Source organism: Candoia aspera, chromosome 3, assembly GCF_035149785.1.
Source record: "Candoia aspera isolate rCanAsp1 chromosome 3, rCanAsp1.hap2, whole genome shotgun sequence".
In the NCBI taxonomy this organism is placed as follows: Eukaryota; Metazoa; Chordata; class Lepidosauria; order Squamata; family Boidae; genus Candoia; species Candoia aspera.
The window spans coordinates 119,879,362-119,900,676 of NC_086155.1; the positions used below are offsets into that span (position 1 = coordinate 119,879,362).

A 21,315-nucleotide genomic window follows, 5' to 3' on the forward strand; every position below is an offset into this window, starting at 1 on the left:
AAACAAAAGGAAGGTCCATTTCAGCAAAAGCATAATTAATCTAGGGCATTCTCTTCTCCGAGGTTTTCTGGCTTTCAAAAGGGTATTAGGCAAATTTTAAAAAAAGTAAATGGAGCCTCATTTTTTAGAGGCAGTGTATCTCTGCTGGAGACAAAAAGTAAAAGATTCACACTTGGCTTTTTCCAGAGGCTTTTGGAAACCAAGTGCTGGATTAACAGTATTGTTTTATAGACATTTACTTGGAAATAAGCCTTCCCTGGTTTCCTTGTTTGGTTGAGCTGCAAATGGACTTTTGATCTAATTTGGAGGGCTCTTGATGTGTGCTTATTAAGACTTATTAAAAGGAGATCAAATGAATTCAGTGGAACGTGCTAGATAAACATACTTAGAGTAATGGTAGGTGGACTTAACAGGAAGTAATTCTACTGGATTCAATGAAGTCTTTGTCTGCAGTGAGATTTGTAAAAAGCACTTCAGCGGCGTAACAGGAGGAGTTAAGCATCTGCTGTGGGTGGAGCCTTAACAGGGCACAAAATGGATGCCAGAAGTTTGTAATCTCTGTGTAGCCTTCACTTAATGCAGAATTAAGTAATTAAGTGCTCAATTAAGACTACTCGGAGGCTTAAGAGGGGCAGCATGCCAGGCAGAATTTGGTTTGTCCTGTGCCTGCAGTCTAACTCATTCAACTTACTTAGCATTCCTGGTGGGATGGGCCAGCTGTATCAGACAATGAATGTTTTTCTGCTTGCCTGACACAATACTGCAGCTTCCTTGGCCCTGAAGCAGTCTATCTGAGAACTTTGGATTTCAGCATGACTCATCAGACACCTCCTCCTCCATCATGATCATCATCATGATCATCATCATCATCATCATCATCATCATCATCATCATCTGTTTTTCTTTACAGATAACCCATTATGCTGCTGGGGAGTTTTACTGTTGGTGACAGGATTTGTTCTGTTTCTGAGAACTAGTTCAAAACCAAGGTTTTCTAAGGTACCTGCTTGGGGTTTTTAGTCATCCCATCATCCGCAGAGTACATCTCCTGGACCTTTCAGGGGACAGGTTCTCTGGGGAAAAAAGACTTTCAGATTGGGATCCAAACAGCTTCCCTTTGAATCAAGCCTGCTTCCCTTAGCCCTGTACTTTCTAGTAGTGTTTGACTACAGCTCCCTTCACCCACATCCAGCATGGTACTGACTCTGCTCACTATTGGAGCTGTTGTTAAACACATCTGGGAAGGACAAGCTGGGAAGACTGAATTAAATGGAACTTTCTTTACACCAGCTTCAGTTGGTAAGGTGAACCGTGGCCCAAGTGGACTTTTAAAATTTCTAATCTGATACATTCAAATAATTGTGAATATATATTGGCATTGATTTGATGCCTGCAGAGCCGCTATCAGTTCAGCAACATCCACAGCCCAATTTAGCTGCAGGACAGTCATTTCTTTAGTTACAAGCACCTAATTTGTTGCAATGGAATTTCCTTAGAAGGGGACCTTTTTACCTCTAAGGATCGCAGCCTGCAGGGATGGTCCTGATAACATCAAGGAGAGATTAAGTTCTGAATTTAAAGGGACTTGCTGCCACCTAAGGGAACGAAGTGGCTGGTTCACACGTGCATCTTAGATTTCTCAGAGCTTGACAAGCTTTGTGTGATTGTGTGACCTAAGTGACTCCCCTATCACTGCCAGAGTTACTGGGGAAGAAGTCCTTGCTGTGAATTGTATTATCTATGGAGGCCCATTCATACAGGGCCATCTTTTAGTAATGTGCCCTGGAATGTGCAGAAGGGAGCCATTACAGTCCTCACAGATCACCTGAGGTCACCCCAACAACTTGCACATCTTGAAGGTAGCTTTCTTCCAACAGGCAATTTTCAAGGGGTGGGTACCATGGATATGTGCCCTAAGGTGACCATACATAACTATCAAGTATGTTTAGGCTGAACATATTTCAGGAGACTGCAGCCCATCTACAACCAAGTTAAGTAATAGAGATGGAATTTGGAACCTCCATTTTTATTTCCCCATCAAATAAATATTGTCTGAAACCAAATTTAATTGTGATTTATTTTACATGATAATTGTAAGAATGACTGGACTTTTCTTACATAAAATGCTTGGGGAAGGCAGTGCAGAGGAGAAATTCTCTTTCCTCATACTATCTTCAGACCACATGCCTCAGAAATGTCTTTAACATGAATATAAAAACTATAACGTATTATTATCCAAATGTTATTAAAATATCCTCAGTGTTGATTTGGAATTGAAATGTAATCTTGAACATCTCCGACACAAGGCAAGCATTTTGCCCTCTTACCTCACTAACATCTCTTTGTGACTCACTGAATCTTGAAATGGTTCCTCTAGTTGTTCATGATGATGATTAGGGTGATCCAGTTTGGAGACAGACGTGGCTGCTTCTAAAGCATGGGGTTTGCAGATGTGTGCAACCCCTTTGGACACATGCCTAGCTCAAATGAACACAATGGACTTTCTAGATAAACATGTGAAGGACTGCACTGTGCCAGGGTGCTTCTCCAGGATGATTGGAAGTGTATTTAATTGGAAGTCAGAACTTCTTGTTTCAAAGAGATTTACTAGCATGTAAATATATTGGATGAAGCTGGCTGTCCCACTGTATTCAATGAATATCACACACAAGGAAATATGCATTGGACTGAGCCCTGCATCCTGAATTATATTTACTCTGATGTTCCATGGGTATTTATAGGGGTTGCACTACTGAGATATTTAACATCAATAAATTGGGTCAAGTTATCTGGGACTAAGGCTGGGGACCAAATTTTGAGGTTAGAAGGGCACCCCTTGCAAAAACCTGCTGTTTTCCCAAAAATGTGGATTTCAGTTTCATCATTCCCAGCTATCGCAACTACCCTATCTGAAATCTATCGGTCTGGCAAAGGCTCATACTGGACTATGTCACCCCTTTCCTCTACTCAGCTGATACTCTAGGGAAAGCTAACTGAGATAAGAAACAAGTAAAGGAAAAAAAAAACTGCTTGCAGGAGCTCTTTCAGAGCACCTCCAAATCCCACTGGGAGAGGGGAACACTCAGGAACTCCCATCTGCCACTTTCCAGAATTATCCAAAACTTTCTCAGGGAATGGACAGTGCCTTGCTATACAGATCTATTACACAGATGCAAACCCCATTGAATTCCACGGGAGGTATTCCTAGTTTGGTCAATGCACAGAGAATCACAGAGGACTGCCATCCTATACACAGTGTTCTGGAAGTAAGCCTCACTGAGATCAATAGGACTGACTTTTAAGAAGACGCACCTAGACTGGCATCTAGGAAGACGTGCCCTACCACTTTTTCCAAGGAAAATACAGAAATCTAACTATACCCCACTGTGTTGGTTTAATCAAGGCCAATCAACCCATTCAAACAGCACAATCCTGATATTCTTTCCAGAGGCCGATCTCAAGCAGATACCCATCGAAATAAACCACATTGATTTCCACGAGATGGCCTTCCCAGTAAGCAGGCTTGAGCTCACATTATTAAATCTCATTGATTCTAGTGGCAGAGAGTTAAGGCAGCTCTCCTCTACCTGAAATCAATGGGATTTAAAGAGTTCTTAAGTACTTTGCTGCATCCAGTTATAGCCACTCATACATGGGATAGCTCTGAAGTCATCCAGAGACTGGGTGAATTATTGGGAAAAGGAGCTTAGTAGTTCCACCCAGCCCTAGATTTTATTTCTAGATCTGATCGACAAGAAATAATGGATTGCCCCTTCAATTCTGCTAAAGCGCACCGTGAGAAATGTTGGATATTCAGCTAATTGCGCTTAGTAGCAAGGGGCGAATGCCCTCTGCTAAAGAAACAAATATTCAAACAAATAACAAGGATCCCCCTGGCAAGGGCGAAGCGCCTGTGTTCGCTTTGCATCTCCTTCATTTATTAGTAGCAACAGACTCACCAAAGGCGGCCCTGAAATGTAACTCTGCCGGATACGCGAATTTTGGAAAGGAAAGGGAAAGGCGGGGACACATAATCATAGCGCAATGAGAAATGGCAGCTTTGGAAAGGCCAGAGGGCTTTTAAAGGGGAAAAAAAAAACAGTCATTCAAGAGAAGGTGTCCCAAAAGCGTGGGAGGCGGAAGGTTAACGCGCCGTTTCCTCACAAACCCGCACAGTCTGACTCCGGGAGAGAAAGAACGACAATAAACAGTCTCCGCAACCGGACCAAATGTCCCGTTTATAACTAAGCGCTCCGGTTAGTTCTTCCGCGGAGTCAAATTGGGGGCTGGGAGGTGGGGTGGGGAATCTCCTTTGTCACACCGCCTGCGTACCGCTTGCGCTTGGAAATGCATGGCAACAACGTAGTGTTGCTGTTTTGAAGCCATACAAAAATTATGCAAATCAACCCCAAAGCAAGGGATCGCCTTTTGAAATGGTAATGCTCTATTCATTAAGTACTTATTGGAAAACTAGCCGCTTTCCACCTCCGCCCCCTTCAACCACCACCCTTCCCCCATATTTTGCAAGAAAAGCAACAGTAGCTCTTCGGAGGAAGAGCAAAATAATGAGAAAAGAAGACGAACATGACAATAGGTATTTAAACTTTTTAGATATTGATTATTTTTTTTCTTGATTATTCCTTTTAATTTATCGGTAATTTTTTACTACACCCGCGATGTGGTCCTGTCCCATCCCCGCCTCTGATCCCAGTGACTATAAAAATCCAGTTTCAGACACATTATTAGCAGAACAAATCCCTCGGGAATCGCTGGAACCAACTCTTAAATACACCCTCAGTAACCTTCTCCCAGCCCCACACGCGCGCATGTTCTATCATAATTTAATTCCCATCTTGCACCTACACCCAGGGGGAACAGGAATGATGGGAATGATAGTCCAACACACCCGAGGAAGCAAGGCGGCCGGGAAAGCCATTCTATGTGAAGGACTTTGGGCCGGTGGCCAGGGTGACGACGAAGACAATTGCATCTCACCCTCGCCCAACTGCATTTGATTCTAATTATCATATTCGGTAATTTTAAAAGAGGGTGTGGGGACAAGGACGTTCCTCTGTGTAGCCCATTTCCCATTAGAAAGTTGATTCCTATTCGAGATTTCAAGGAGAACGTTTGGAAAACACCACCTCTCCGAAGTGTCAGAAATGAACATAAAAGAAGCGGGCGGGGAAGGGAACCTCCGGGCTCATTCCATTTTGCTTAGCATGGAAAAGAAACGGAAAGCTTTGTGGAGGTCCCAATTAATTTTGCCGTCCCGACCTGCCAAGGGCATCGAGAATAAAGAGAATCTTCGGGGCAGTTGGGGTAGGGGTCTTACAGGTAGAGGCCACACTCGTGGCGAAGACAGCCGTTTGACTTTTCGGTCCTAAACGTTTTTATCGACAGGTAAGCGGCTCGCTTAATTTCACAGCGCGTTCAAATCGCAGGCGTCCTAGGAAAGGAGGGAAAGTTTGTTGTGAGCTATGCTTCACGTTTAGTCTAAATTCATCTGCCAGTATTGGTTATTTGCTATTAAAATTTAAAATATAGATAGACGTCAAGTTACCAGTTTTATGTGCGGGCGAACTTAACTGCCTGATCACTGCATTGTCAGAAAAAGGGAAGTGAGAATGATGATCTCCCAGCAGCCAAATGTAAGGGTGTGGGGCGAAGAGAAAGAACGATGGGCGGAGGATTTCAAGCCAAATTACTGGCTTTTGTGCAAAGAGATAGAAAGTGCTTGGCACTGGGTTCCAAGGAGGCTAGAAGCCAGATTGCTGGGAAGTCCACATCGCACCAAGCTCCAGTCACTCGACTTTAGCTCCAATCCCCCAAGTGCACGGATTCGATTTGCCCCACTCGGTAATCGATCAGACTCGAGGGAAGTTTCAGCCACAATTTGTAAATCCACCTATCACTTCTAAGTTTGGGGTTTTTTTTCCACTGAAACCTCAGGTCACCCTCCCCGCCATCTGCCGGATGACGAGAGCAAAGTGTTGCTTCCGAACAGCTTAGGCTACCAGACGGCGTTGTGTGGTGTTCTTTAGATCTTTTCCTGAGTTGAGTAAGTTGACAGAAAGACACCCCATCGAGATGCCCACGTTGTGCCTGTGCAGAATCATTGAGGAACGCGAGTAGATTTACACTGTTACCCGGCAATCCATGGCAATGCCTCGAGGGCTGCTTAAGTGTGGCAGGCCGTAAGGAGGGCACCCGAGTTAGGAGCCTTTGCCTTTAAAGCCAGTCTGGGTGGAATGTGGACAGCCACCACGCAAGGAAAACGGGGTAGATGGAAAGAAAGACCACCACGTGTCTCAACTTCCCTTCACCCACCCCACTGAATAGACCACGACAGCCGCCGAATCGCGAAGGAGCCCGCAAAATGAATCACACACACACACACACACACACAATTCATCCGGTTTCTGCAGGTCATTGGTGATGATTATGTGCCATCAAATCGGTGTCGACCCTCAGCGATCACATAGATTTTTTCCAGCATGAGAAAGTTCCTCCAGGCCAGTGACCCTAGTAAAATAGAAGCCGACGGAGTTCCTTTTCCACCACAAAGTATCAAGATCCTAATCGAAGGGTTGGCAGAATTTCGTTGGAGGGGGGCGCGGTTTTGGAAGAACTACCTGAGATACTAACCCAATGGAAAGTGCCTATGGATTAATTGCACACACCCTTCTCTTTTCACTGTAATAGGGGCTGCTTCCTGCAACTTCATTGCCTTTAGCTTGCCCTTTGCCCCGTGAAACTCAAATTAATTGTCGCCCTTTTGTCCCAGACACAGCTTCTGCTGCTCTTGTTTAGATTTCGTGACCCGACCCTAAGCTCGTGTCCTAGTCATCCAAACGGGAGTTGCGTGCTGTTTTCTTGCCGTATACCTAGAATTTGACCCGACTTTACGCAGTCCCGGTGGGAACACGTTCCCACTCAGCTTACATGATCGAGACAAGAAGCTTAGGTTCAAGCTGCCGTTGGGTTTAGGACTGCAGCCTGCCAAGCGCGTCCCAAATACTTCTTTTGCTTTACCGGGATCGAAAGGTATTTCATTGCAAGCAAGTCTCTCGGACTGCAGCGGAGTCCCCACCTGCCCAGCCCAGCCCAGCCCAGCCCAGCCCGATTTCAAGTCTCTCTTCCTTTATTATGACGGCGAGGTCCGTTGCAGGCCTCCATCGGGGCTGGTCCTCAATGGAACGAAGACACTTGTCAATTGTCAAAGCATCAGCCTCGTGCCAATGGGGAATGCTTTTAGTTTGGTGGCGGGCTGGCAGGCCGGCCTTCTCCCCTTCCCTTACGCCTCCTGCCTCCCCTGCGGGCAGCTCTGAAACTACGCGACGCTATATAACCTCCCGGGCTGGGAGGGGGGACAGAGGGGGTGGAGAGAGGAAGACAAGAATGCATTTCGTGGCTCGGCGTCCGGCCAGCTTCTTCAGTTGCAGCCGCTGCGCTCCACCGCTGGGCCTCAAGCCACCGCGCGCGATTTTCTCTGAGCCGCAGCGCCGAGGGGGGCGGGATTTTATTTTATTTTGTTTTCCCAGAGTCCCGCCCAAGTCCTTCCTTCTTTTCTTGGTTCCATCTGGGAAGGAGCTGGGCGAGGGGCGTGTCTTCCCGCATATGCAGATGAGTCGCCGTGACGGACAGCTCGCCTTGCCAATGTCCCTCCGAAACTCCTTTCCCCACAAACTCCTCGCCTTCCCAAGCTCCTATGCCTGCTCCAAAATCCAAGACTTGTCGCAGGCGCTGGGGGGGAACGCTCGCCTTGCCTTACTGGCGGGCTGCGAGCGCGGGAGGGAGGGAAGAATTGCGGAGCCAGCTGAGACTGCTTACACGGTGCAGCCCGGTCGAGGCTGGTTTTTCCTCCCGCTCTCTCTTATTTTTGACCTCTTCCCTGCCGGGGTTTGGGGAGACGCCTCCTCTTCCTCTTCTCTTTCTTCCCGCGCGCTTCTCTTGCCCAGATGTCCGCCGCCGCCGCCTCCTCCTCCTGCAGCAGCGGGTGACTTCTGCGTGGGAAAGGAGGAGAAGGAGAAAGAGCGCGCGCGCGCGCGCCCAGAAAGAGCGAGCGGCTTTCCTCCGCCTCGCGCTAGGCTCTCCTTTTGGCTCCGGCTCCTCCTGCCTATGGAGCGGACGCTGTGAGCTCCTCCGCGGCCGGAGTGCTCGGCGGCGGCGGCGGCGGCAGACTAGCCGCTGAAGCGCCAGCCGTCCTCCTCTCCGCCCGGCTCAGTCCAGGCCCCCGCTTCCGTTCCTTTTGCCCGCCCGCTGCCAGTCGGCCGGCCAGCTATGTCCTACCCTCAGGGCTACCTCTACCAGCCCCCGGGCTCGCTGGCGCTCTACTCTTGCCCAGCTTACGGGGCGTCGGCGCTGGCGGCGCCCAGGAGCGAAGAGCTGGCCAGATCATCTTCGGGCTCGGCGTTCAGCCCTTATCCCGGATCCGCGGCGTTCACTGCCCAAGCGGCAGCCACCGGCTTCAGCAGCCCGCTCCAGTACTCCACCGACCCGGCCACGGGATTCCCCTCCTACATGGTGGGTAACTGACGAGCGAGCGAGCGACCCGCCTCGGCGCCATCCTTCACCATCGCCGCCTCCTCCATCTTCCTCCTCCTCCTCCTCATTCATCGCTCCCCCCACTCGCATCTCCGAGACCATCTGGGTTAGGCTGGGGGATCGTGTGAATGTACCTCGCGTTAAGCTCACCGTGTGAACGGAGGAAAGGCGGGAGCAGCTGTCTTCTACTCATTGGCTTTCTCTTTCTGGAAGCTTTCTGTTTTCTTCTTCGGTTGTTCCATCTTTCACTGCTTTTCTACTTTTTCTTTCTTTGTTTCTTTCTTCTTTTCTTTCCCCTTTCTATTCGTCTTTTTTAATTTCCTCTTCCCTTTTCTGTTTATTCTTTCCTTTCTCTTTCCATTCTGCTTTCTCACTTTCCTTTCTACTTTATGTCTTCCCTATTTTTGTCTTAAGCTTTTTTTTTCTTGTTTATTTTCCTGTTATTTTCTTCTCTCTTCGTTCACTTTTATCTCTGACTGTGTAATTTATGGTGCCGACGTTCCACTGATTCAAATTGAGTCCAAGCCGAGCGCGCGTGTGTGTCTGTATGTGTGTCCGTGTGTCCGTGCGCTCTGAGTTCTTTTCACGCAGCTTCGGGCAGATGTCCACTACTTCCCGATTCCTGCAAAGCGTGTTAATGTCGGCGTTCGTGCGTGTTTTGTATCTATTGCAAACCGCTGAAGGATTAAAGATAACAGAGCCAATTGGTCCTGGGAAAGTGGGGCGAAGGGTTCGTTTTCTTTCTCTACACATGAGATATCAGATCAGCCTCTTTGGCTGGAGTCCCCCTCCCTCTCTCCCTCCCTCCCTCTCTCCCATAACCTTCGCCTTTTCTCCCAGCCCGGCGATCTTTATTTAGGATAATGAGAGCCCCATTTCAAACGCTCCTCTGTTTGACTTTCTCGTGGCAGAAGAAAAGCACCCGTGAAGTTGCCAAGTCTTCTTTTTTTTCCTCTCTCCATGGGTTATTTAAGAGCATTAGGTAGATTTGGAGCACATTGTAGCTTTCTTTCCTGGACCGGCTATAAAACTTATCAAGTTGCTCCACTAATTTTTTCCCCTTTTCCATACTCTCCTATTATGCAGACTTTAAATCAGCGTAATTTAAACATTTAAAGGGTGAATTAAAATGCTAATTATATCGCATTTGACCAATTCGAAACGGTGCATATCTTCTGGTTTGCAAATTGGATTTGCAATGCATTAGCGGACTGAATTTCTAAGGGGGGGGGGGGGTTGTTGTGTCTCTCTTCCTATCTCTCCCTCCCTCCACCTAATAGCAAGAGGGAAAATATCGTAGCCATCTCATGTAGACATGGAAGGAAAAAGTAGAAAGAGGCCCTTAGAGAGGAAAATAAATACGTTGAATAAATTGAAACTACTAAATGAAAACGTCAGCAGTTTTTCCAGGGGGCGAAAGGAATCTGATTCCAATATCACCCGGGCTATTTTTAAAAAGGGAAATACGTAACAGCGTTCCAGTAAATAAATAATTTTATATTATATATTATATTATATTCTGTTCTGTTCGCTTATATAAGAATAATATATTGGTGCTGACCCCCAGCTGGAGAAATAGCTGAGTAACCACTTTGCTTTGACGTTTGGCAGGGCTCCCCTTACGACGCCCACACGACGGGCATGAGCGGGGCCATCAGTTACCATCCCTACGGCAGCCCAGCCTACCCCTATCAGCTAAATGACCCGGCCTACCGGAAGAACGCCACGCGAGACGCCACGGCCACGCTGAAGGCCTGGCTGCAGGAGCACCGCAAGAACCCCTACCCGACTAAAGGCGAGAAGATCATGCTGGCCATCATCACCAAGATGACCCTCACGCAGGTCTCCACCTGGTTCGCCAACGCCCGCAGGAGGCTCAAGAAGGAGAACAAGATGACCTGGGCGCCCCGCAACAAGAGCGAGGACGAGGACGAGGACCTGGAAGGGGAGGGCGGCGGGATCAGGAGCAAAGAGGAGGCGAGCTCGGACAAAGGGCGGGACAGCAACGAAACGTCGGCGGAGGACGAAGGTGAGAGTTGGACCGGGGTCCGGGGGGGGGGGGGGGGGAGAAGGCGCCTGCGGCGGGCAGCCTGTTTCTGGCCTATTCCACTCTGAGTTCAAGAAAAGCCAAGGCAGCCTTGGAGCGAGACGAGCGAGAGCTTCTCGGCGGCTGTCTCTTCCTGACGGCCTTCAGCCTTCCCAGTCTAGCGGAGACCCCCATGCTTTGCCGCGCAGCCCTAAGCGGAAGTTTCTGTGGTGTAGCGCTCTCCCACTGGCAGGGCCTCGTTTACTAAAGTAGGTAGAGGAGCAGGAGGAATAACGGCAGCGATGCTGATGTTCCTACGCTGCCTTTTCAAGGACTTCAGGGGTACAGACTCCGCAGGCTGCAGGAGAGGTTGGCCTTGTAAGAAAGGTGGCGAGAAGAGGGAAACCCGGAGGAGGCCGCTCCACAGGGCTATCCCCGACAAAGAACCGGCCTGATGAACCGCGTCATCCCCTTGAAGCCAGAGTCGGGCAAAAGGCCTGGGGCCTTGGAGAGGGTGGGATCCCTGAAGGCCTGCTGAGCCTAGAAGGGAGAGAGAGGCAGGGAGCCGCGAACGCTAGGCGGGTAATCCGAGCTTCGGATTCGGAGGAGCTTCCTGAAGGTGGGCGGAGGAGCGGGGTTCCTGGAGGCGGTCGGAGGGGGCCGCTGATCCCATCGCCTGCTTGCCTGCCTTGACAGCTTCTCTGGTTCTTTGCTTCAGGGATCAGCTTGCAGGTGGATTCCCTCACCGACCACTCCTGCTCGGCTGAATCGGACGGGGAGAAGGCCCCGTGCAGGGTGGGGGACCCGCTCTGCGAGTCAGGCTCGGAATGTAAGGACAAGTACGAGGAGATCGAGGAGGACGACGACGAGGACGACGTCGACGACGAGGAGGAGGACGACGAAGACGACGAGGCGGGCAGAGGCCTCCCCCCCAAGCCCGTCACCTCCTCTCCTCTCACCGGGGTAGAAGCCCCTCTCCTGGGCCATCCGCACGGCCAGGATTCCGCCAGGAACGCCGCCAAAGCTGCTCTGGGCGCCCGGATCCCCCCCTCGGTGGCCTCCCAGACTACGCAAGCCAGCAAGCCCAAGCTTTGGTCACTGGCGGAAATCGCCACCTCGGACCTTAAACACCCGCCACACCCGCCTCCCCCGCACCCCCACAGCCTGGGCCAGAGCTGCCCGCCCTCGGGCCCGCCGCCTTCCGCCCCACACAACGCTGCCTACTCGCCTTCTTCGCTCTTGGGGAGGCATATTTATTACACATCGCCTTTTTATAGCAACTACACAAACTACGGGAACTTCAACGCCCTCCAGGGACAGGGCATCTTGAGGTACAACTCGGCCGCCGTGGCCTCCAACGAGGGACTCAGCCAAGCCGTCTTAACTGGCGGCGGCGGCGGCAGCTCGGCTCTGAAGGCGAGCTCGGAAAACTCGCTGAAAACCATCGCTGGCCACCTCGAACAGCATTACAAGCCCCACAGTTCAGACATCAAGAAAGGTAGGTGACTCTTTGCTTCTCGTTTTGCCTCCGAGGATAGAAAAGCCATTTAGTCTACCTTAAGCAGGGGGAAAGGCAGGCGACCTTCCCGACCAGCCCACGAGGTCGCCCCGTAAGACCGGAGGAGGAGGGGAAGTAGACTGTCTCGCGATGGGGCGGGTGGCAGCGAGCGGCCTTTCGACTGCTTGAGAAGGCAAAGCAAGAAGGCAGGTCCGCGGCTTCAACTCACTGAGATGGCCTGGCCTTCGATTAGTTTTAACCAAGCCTTGTCCCTGGCTGCAATCCTAGTCAAGCTTATGCTAGAAGCAACTTTTACCGAAGCAACGAGGATTTTCCTTCCAGTAGGAAGGAAATGCAAATATATCTTTCCAAAATTAGTGAGAGTAGATTGACAAAGCAAAAAACACAACAAACAAACAAAACCTGTGGTCTAAATTGTTAAAACTTTAGCTCAAAGCAATGTTGAAACTAGTTTTTAAAAGGATGTTATGAATTCTTATACCTGAGAGGTGGAAAGATACACATATAGAACACTAGTTTGGCAAATGCATTACATTTAATATTCCTAAATGGTAATCTCAGTTTCTGGAGAAAATGATAATAGTGGTAATTGTAGTAGTAGCAGTACAGTAGCAATAACACTCATCATTATCACCTTCTGAAACAAGCAGAAGTTTTAACAGTCTGTAAGTGACTAAATTCTCTGTAGGAAAGTGTGCATGGGACTCTTCCCTAAATATTTACTCAGAAGTATGTCACAGTGGGTTATTCAAGTAGGAACGCACAGGATTGCGGCTTGAACAGTCAGCCTCATCTAAAGGTGAGCTGTCACTCTCAAGAACTCTTAGGAGCTAACTCAGATTTAAACAGGAGACCCTTATGAAAGGTGGTCTTCCAAAGAGCAATTGTACCCCTCCCCTTAAATCTCCATCAGCTGAAAAATGGGGCTGCAGGGGCAGGCCTTCCAAACACCCAGCTCTGGGCTTTTGTGCAAGAAGGGGCTAGCCATGCCCAGAGTGAATAATCTAGTTAGCCAGCTGTGTCCTGTGACTAACTGACGCTTCTATTTTGACAGACCCCACTGAAATGTGCACAGTAGGAGTACAACCATACCTATAGAAGGGCAATCACACAGCAGCCAGGCAAGTAAGTGAGACCCATCTCTTTTTCTTTTCTTTTTTGCTTTTTATTCTGATACACTAGTTAGGAGGCTCATTTGGCATCAGTTCCTAAGACATATTGCCCAGCCTGTAAATTGGCTTAATGTTAATTTCTTGTTCCATTACCAAAGAGTATAATTACTAAGAACTGCCAACTGCATTTTTACCCTTTTTGTGTACTTTGCAGAAAACTGTTCAGCTGTTTTATATGCCCATCATTTTCATATAAAATGGTCCATTTTGAATGGATATTTGAATTAAACTTTTTATAGGTTATTTTCAAATTAAAGATACAATGGAGTGGGCAGTTATTTTGCACAACACCTCACTGAAATGAATGGTGTGGTGGGAAGAGACAATCATGTTTGCTTTGCAATCCAGCCAGAATTAATCTCGTTGTCCCCTTCAACTATTTGAAGTAAGCATGTAAAATAACAGATGCAAGACCCCAATTGTTTTTTTAAAATTGTTGTTGTTGTTGGTATATTGCCTAGTAGGAAATGGAGAACTTCCCACTTATTTGTATTTATTTATTTAATTCAGTTTAGGCACCGCCTGACTCCAATTGATTCTGGGCGGCTGTACAATAAGGTATCTACATAGACCTTAAATTTAAAGAACTGTGCATCAGAATAAGAACTTAATTTATTTGGTGTGCTCATATACATTTCAAATAGCAGAGACAGACAATGAGATGAATCTTGGCCAGGTTCCAAAGAGTATCTGCATTCATTACCTTGGCTCATTCTCCATTTATTTCCAAGAAGCTGCTGCAGTTATTTTTTTCTAAAAAAACCAAACTTATGATCAAATATTCTCTACTCTCTGAAAACAACAAAACCCCACTCCTATCCCAGTCAGGCAAGGAAGGAGAATAACCTTTGCACTTTGCTGCCAATTTTAACACATTCTGTGTAAATGAAAGATTGAGGATGATCTGGTGTTTTCCTTGGTCCACAGGTAGGTGTCACAATTGCTTTGAGAAAAGTCAACAAGCCATCATCTCTCCCCAAGCTAATCTATCTATCTCTATCTGTAACTCTAACAAAACTCTAAATCTGGATCACATCTTGTGCCACTGTATAAAAGAAGACCACAGAGCACTCTTAGATCTACAGACTGTCTCTAATTATTGAACCAGAATTTTGTTGGACATTAATGTGAGTTTGCTGGTATAGTCTAGTTTCCCTAATGTATGTGTGATTAAAAAAGGAAAAGAAAAACAAAAAAAAGGAAATCTGTTTTTTCTCAGGATATCTTGACTTGATCACTTCATTGCCACGGTATATACATATATATCTCTATATATCTATATTCTGTAGGTGTGATAGGATTTATTGTACAAACTCTTTGTAAAAGATACATACAGTAGGGATTAAGGAAACTGCAAGTACTTACAAAACAAAAACATATTTGATATTTATTTTTGTAATGATATAAAAGCTTCTAGTAATTTATGCAAGTTGTATTGCAATGGAATCCCAAGTCTTTTGTAAATAAATTATGCCTGGTTTTTATTTGAAACACTGATGGTTATACAATCCCTTGTTGTTTAATGAGAATTCTTTACTAATTTATATCTATAATTGTAAATAAAACAGATTAGTCTACAACAAGGTACTGCCTTTTTATTCAGTTTTACTGGTTATAAATATGCATATATAATTATGATAATTTGCAAAATATTACTGATATATCTTTTGAATTTATGTAGTAACGTGGCTAAATAAAACCTAGCTAAACTTAAACTGTTAGGAAAATAAAAGCCTTCAAATTTAATCAATTTATGGACATATTATAACATACACATATAGAAATAACCAACCTTTTTCATTCAAAATGCTGTTTTAACCCACATTTTAAGCAAATGCACTTATTTTTTAATCAAAAAGTAGAGAACACTCTAAGGAACTCTCCCAGTAAAAAAGATTCTCCCCCATTTCAATTGCTTTCTACTCATTTCTATAGTGCACTAATCACCTAAGAGATCTATCTTGGGCTTTAAAAAAAAAAGGGGGTGGGGGAGAAGAAGAAATTCAACAGTAACTGTTTTTCCCACCCCCAGCAAATAATGAGAATTCCCATATAATAAAATTTCAATAAAGAGACAAACAACCATTTATTTTCTTTCCCAAAGATAAATTGAGTGAATATAACTTACGGTTATGAAACAAGAATAATAGCTTCTTAGACTGCCCTTTAATCAATCATACACTTATTTTTCAAGAGGCTCATCTATTTTATTCCATGATTAATAATGTTCCGGCGTGAGAGCATTATTAGATCCCAGCAGGAGAGATCCTGGATGCTTTTAGCTGCTTTGGAATGGTCAGTTGGGGTTCATTACAGGCTGATATTGAACCATTTATAAAATCTTGTCTAAACATCTGCCAGCTCAGATAGGCCGATGTGTCTGAAGATGGGAAATGGCTGGAACAGTTGATATTGACAAACGGGACTCTCTCCAGTGGCTTTTTGTTCACTGAAAATTAGTGGCCTCTGGCTCAGGGGCTTGTTAGAAAGGGCATTTGAAAGTGATCTCAGATACTTCAGACTTCAGCCAAGGGAATGCTAACTGGATAAAGAATGTGGGGTGTGTGTGTGAGAGAGAGAGAGAAAGGGAAAGGGGAGCCATGGAGGGAGGGAAAAGCTGCAGCTACAAGAAAGTTAGAGACATATTAAGTATTTGCAGGTCGTTGTTCCCTTGGTGTTTAGAACAGCTTAACCAAAAGATGGGTCTCTGTTGGGGCAAGTTGACAAATTCACAGTTGGACGTGGAACCATCTTCTTTACTTAAAAAAGGACTCCTTTCTTTAGCTGAAGTTCCCACACATATAAATGAAATGGATTTCAAAATAAATGTGTTTTAAAACAAGTCTTTAGATTTTAGTAAGGGAGTTAAATATGTCCAATGAAATTATTCAGGCTAACGGTTGTTTCTAGAGGTTATTCCAGCTTAGTGATAACTGTTTACTGCTCAATTTGCAGACACAAATGATAATTAGAGCTTTATCAGTAGGTTTTTCCCACCTGTTATTCTATAGGGGGTGGGGGGGTTTGTTTGCACTTTAGAAATAATTTAGAATAGATGATATTTCATACTGCTCTGGAGGAAACAGTACAGTACCAACCTAAGGAGAAATTCCTCAGCTGAAATGGAAGTCAGAAATGTGCCCATTTCTTCTAACTGGGTTAATGTAAAAGTTTGTACAGGGTTTGCACCCCTCCAATTTATTTCAGTGGTAGAAGGTGCTATCAGAAACTTAATACTTTTACTACACCAGATCACAATAAGGTTTGACTTAATAACACTCAGCCCTGTGCATTACTGTGTGGCTGGCAAAACAGATTTCTTATTAGGAATGACAACATGTTTTAAAATAACTTCATATTTAAATACAACACAGTAGTGTTTTCTTTTTTAAAATCCAGGCTAAAACACCTTGAGGGAAGGTTTTGTAACCCCCCCCCCCCCCGCAATTAGGATACAAATCAGATTTCCTAGTCAGATTATTGGGGGTTGGTGGGGGGAGGCTGAGACTCATAATTATTGGGTGTTTTCTTTTCCTTTTGTCTAGCAACAATTACAAAGAAACTTTTTCCTAAGATCTATCACTTAGATAGTACTCTCACCTCAATTTTTCTGCCTTTTTGCCTTTTCCCCTGCCTTGTTATAGTCCAATTCTTTACAGGTAATATGCCCATTCCATTTGGTTTTATTTTCTTTTAAATTCATTTTGCGGCAAAGATTAGGAAATCTAACGACTCTCCTTAGATGTTTATATGCTCACGAATTATCTCAGGTCTCCGCAATTTACTCATCCCCTGCTGGAATTTAGATCTGGGATATCTTTTTCTGAAAGGAAAAGTTGAAAGACTTGGGGCAACTGGCTGAGAAATGCTTCCTTCTTCGCTGTCGGATTTAGCCGGCTTGGTGTAACCTCCGGTTCGGAGCGGAGAAAGAATGATCAACACGGAACGGTCCGTGATGGAAACTCTTCTCATCCTCACTGCGGACGTTCCGCAGTGCAAGCTCCTTCTGAGAGCAGAGGAATCCATTTCCGATTTAGTGTGGCCATGAGTACCGGGCAGTTCTGAACTAGCGCCGCATAACCTGGCGTGTATCTGATGCGATTTAGTGACGGTTTAGCGCAGGAATCCTCCGGTAGATCGCCCAAAGTCTCTCTTCCGGCTCTTTTCAACGAGAATACGCGCAGGAGAACTTTCCGAGGGATCTTTTCTTCTATTGATTAGACAGACTGCATAGTTTTTAAAAGGACCGGAGACGAAGAAGACAGGGAGTAGCGATAACATTAAAATTTAAATGCCAAAGGACAGCGTGGCAATTCTCATAGTTGGCTTCTTTGGGTTTCGCTTTTTTTCTCCCCCCCTGCCCCCAATGAGGAAGCCATTTAGGAGTTAAAGAACGATTCCGTTAGTGTAATATCTCACTGCTTTGCAGCCCTGATGATGCCCAGACGACGGCCCAAACCTTTCACCATCCGACTGTCTTCCCGAGAGCCCCCCCAATTTCTCTTTGCCTTCGGTTTCTGTTGGGTTAGCAGAAACCCCTGCCTCTAGTTTTAACGAAATGCGCGTTTCAGTGTCCGGTAGCTACATTCTCTCCCTCCCTCCACCAACCCGAGGCGGAGAGTAACTGGGCTGACTGCCCACCCCCCAAAAAGGGGGGGAACCTTGGCTCCTCCAATTTTCGCTGCTCTCTTTCTGCCCTGACTTCAAAGGTCAACAACGTGTGTTGCCCGTAAGAGAAAACCTGTTTCTAGGAAAGAAACAGTCGGAAGGACGGAGCTTGCCCGCTCTTGTTTGCCTACAGCGGGAGTGGGCGAGAGCAGGGCAGTTAAGAGGCCTCCTCCGCGGGGCTTTCTGTCCCCCTCCCCACCCCGTCAAAAGTAAGATTGCGATCGCTTTGCTGTTTTGGTGCTTATGCTCTAAAAAGACGGGAACGCTGCGAGGTGGAGGTTTTAGCTCCCCAGACAAGTTTAGAGGGCCGGGGGCAGGAGGCTTCACGGGTTGCTTGCCACTGAGCCCCCAGCCGAAGATTGCTTGCCATAGACGGCTTTGGAAGCCGCCGGCGCGCTTCTCTCCCACTTGCACTAACCCTCGATGTGCTTTGCATCCTCTCCTGGGTCGTACAACCGATCCCCTTCGCCGGCGCTGCTCCCGGGTTGGTTGACTCAGTCGGTCTGGCCTCGTTGATTCCACGCGAACGCGCCGGCCGGCTGCAGCGTTTACTTAGGAGAAAGCAGAACTGCACACGCCGAGGCTCATTTCCCGGCAAGATTGGAATCCACAAGTGTGCAATGGATCGTGTCCGTTATTTCAGAGGATGCCTTTCGTTCGTGCGGGGCTCTGACCTCGCCTTCCAAAGAGCGCTGACCGCAGCACTGGGGGGCTTAAAAGGCGTCGAGTGGGTTCTCGACAGCCCAGCTTAAGCCTCCCATAAAGCAGGCAGACAAACTTTTGGGGATGCCGCACTTTCTTGGCCGTCCGGACCTGGAAGCGGGACAAGCGCTGAACGAATTTATCCGAAACGTTACTTACAGCTGTAACTGGGACGACAGAAGAAAGTGAGGTCGAAATCTAATTAGCTGCTCTGATTGCTTATTAACCCTGAAAGAAGGGTTAAGGCTGAGGAACTTTTACCCGGGAGTAAGCCTGTTGAGTTTACTGTGACAGCTTCAGGAAAGACTCCGAGAGGACTTGCTGACTCTGACCAATGCACTTACAAAATGTGTCCATACACATGATGAGGGTGATGCCCCGAAGATCGCAGCAATGGACCTTTGTAATTTTGGAGACAAGACACGTGGCCGGTGGCTTGACTCTCCCCCCTTTCCCCCCACCCCGGAGTGCAGGTGCGGAGATAAAGCGGCTTTCGAAAAGGGAGGCAACTCAGCTCCGCGGAAAGGTGTTTGTGATGCTGAATCGTTGCCGTCGGCGGCACTTTTTTCACGAAAGCGTTGCTGCCCCTGGCTGGCTTGTGTGCAAGTGTCGGCCTGCCTCTTCCCCCCATTCACACGATCCCTGCGCTCAAAAAGGGACAGGATTCTCCACCTGGGACTGACAGGACGTCGTGGGCTCTAAGAAGACGTTTTCCAAAACGGTGTCATTAGCGATCTGCTTATTCCACTTGAGCCCATAATCACTCCCTGCGCTTCCTTGACAGCAAAGAGTGGCTCAGGGTGGGCCCACCTGCCACCTGCCACTTTCAGATGATGGGCGGCCTCTCTGCCTTAAATCATCAAACAGAGGGACAAAAGGATACTCTAAAATCATTTCCTATAGGGAGTTTTCGCTTTCTCGCCCTTAAGAGAAGAAAGATAATAATCTATACAATTGTTATAGTAATTATAATAATAGAACTGAATTTGAGTTCTGAGCTTTGATTCTGTAATTAAGTAAGTAGTTTGTATTGTAAATCAGCAGTATCTGAAATGTAATAAAATGTGCCCGTTCTTCCCTTAGGGGCACCCAGCTGAATATTTAGCTTCTTGCATTCAGAAACCAAGGTTCTCTTACCGGCTGTTTTTCCAAGTAAAATGTTTAAGATCCGGAATGGCAGATCCCCCCTCCCCTAAAAGAAATAGCCATATGTGCATTCAAAGGAGCGTAAACTGACATTTCATTGTGTAGAACAGCCGATCAATTATTAATCGTTAGCGTCAACAATGGGGTTATAATTACTTTCGGTTACTTAAAGGCATATTTATTTATTTTTCTTCCTCGTTTCTCTGATCTGGCAATTAGCTAATCCCCTAGTGTAATGGACTCCGAGTTGATTTCATTCGGATGTCAGCAGTGTCCTCAGCTCCCTTCCTTGCCTCCTCTAGGCAGACAATTCTGGCTGGCTGGTCTGGGGGAAGCGCCCCTCTCCCCTCTCCTCGCCAAGACTTCATCGGGGCCTTTCTTTCTCCCTTCCCAGAGAACCAGATTGCTAGAAAGGGGAGGGACGGCAGCTAAGCGGACCGCTGCTGAGGAGGGAAGAGCTCCAAGGAAGCTGCGGAGGCCGCAGCAGAACTCTACGGTGAGGCTAAAGCAACGCTCCTGCCCGTGCCTCGGAGGAAGCGCGCGCGCCCCCACGCCTTCTCTCGGGGAATCCAGAGCCTCCCCTTTGACTGCAGCTGGACCGCTTCGGGCACGGCTCCTGTTCCCGACCCGGCACCGAAGAAACGGGAGAGAGGAGGAACGAAGGGCGAGTTTTGACGCCCAGCTCGATCCTATAGGCAGGTTGCCTCGGAGGCACTGTACTCTTCCAAGCAATGGTGCGGTGGCTGGGACATTTAAAGCGTTCTGGACTCACGGGTAAACTGTCTTGGGTCCCCCTCTAGGGAAACGAAGGAAAGAGATAAAAAGAGAGCATTTCTCACCGCTGGACTTACTTGGCTGCCTTAAGAATGTCTCTGTTGAATACGACTTGGGAAATAATCCAGTCATTTTTCAAGATAAACAAACATCATATATATGGGGGAGAATACACACACACACACACACACACACAATTGAGGAATTGGGCAGATTCCCTCAGGCCAGGAACTATCCCGGAAGAAGTAGGAATTTGTTTTGGACTGGAATCAAGCAGGGCACTTTTCTTCAGGGGCTTTTTTCGAAGTGGGGGTTTTGGAAATTCACAAAGTGACACAATTTCAAAGTTCAGGTGGAGGAAGAGGGACCATGTGCATTTCAGAGAATCCGTGGGATTCTCAGACGCAACTTAATATATTCACGGTTATATTGGGAGGGCAGAAAATGTTTCTTTAATGATTATTTGCGGTGGGTTCCCTCACAATTATTCCTATAATCACTGTTTCAGAGTCGTAGGATTCGGACTTAGGAACTAAAAAATCTTTGCGTTCTGTTGACGTGTCTTCCCTCATAAAGCAAAGGGACTGTGTGCCTTTTACGTGTATTCTTTAGACCATTAACTCGGTGAGTAACTAGTGAGTCTGCTGAAAAAAAATCGACGCTCCTGAAGAAAAACCAGGCGGCCTGACACCAGAGGGGAGGGGAGGGGAAGCCCCTCCCACAAAATGACATTCACTATTCCTACCCGGATCCTAAACTCT

At 46.9% G+C, this 21,315-nt stretch overlaps 1 protein-coding gene across 2 annotated transcripts; it reads left to right on the forward strand.

The window, feature by feature from the left end:
• The first annotated feature begins 7,781 nt into the window (after window positions 1-7,781).
• IRX2 (iroquois homeobox 2) lies at window positions 7,782-20,641 on the forward strand. Of its 2 annotated transcripts, none has more exons than XM_063300196.1 (5): window positions 7,782-8,526; window positions 10,159-10,576; window positions 11,292-12,071; window positions 13,147-13,217; window positions 20,175-20,641. In XM_063300196.1, the coding sequence occupies exons 1-4, from the start codon at window positions 8,284-8,286 to the stop codon at window positions 13,188-13,190; spliced, it is 1,485 nt and encodes a 494-aa protein (XP_063156266.1). In that variant the 5' UTR covers window positions 7,782-8,283; the 3' UTR covers window positions 13,191-13,217; window positions 20,175-20,641. The 2 variants fall into 2 exon arrangements, with proteins under 2 accessions (XP_063156266.1, XP_063156265.1); XM_063300195.1 differs by lacking the exon at window positions 20,175-20,641 and adding an exon at window positions 14,192-14,770.
• Window positions 20,642-21,315: the final 674 nt, after the last annotated feature.

Bases quoted from the DNA above. Each gene is read 5' to 3' on its own strand.
- IRX2 (XM_063300196.1), top strand. From the start codon at position 8,284: ATGTCCTACCCTCAGGGCTACCTCTACCAGCCCCCGGGCTCGCTGGCG. The intron at 10,577-11,291 runs GTGAGAGTTGGA...TCTTTGCTTCAG, and splicing joins AACGTCGGCGGAGGACGAAG to GGATCAGCTTGCAGGTGGAT. The intron at 12,072-13,146 runs GTAGGTGACTCT...CTATTTTGACAG, and splicing joins CAGTTCAGACATCAAGAAAG to ACCCCACTGAAATGTGCACA.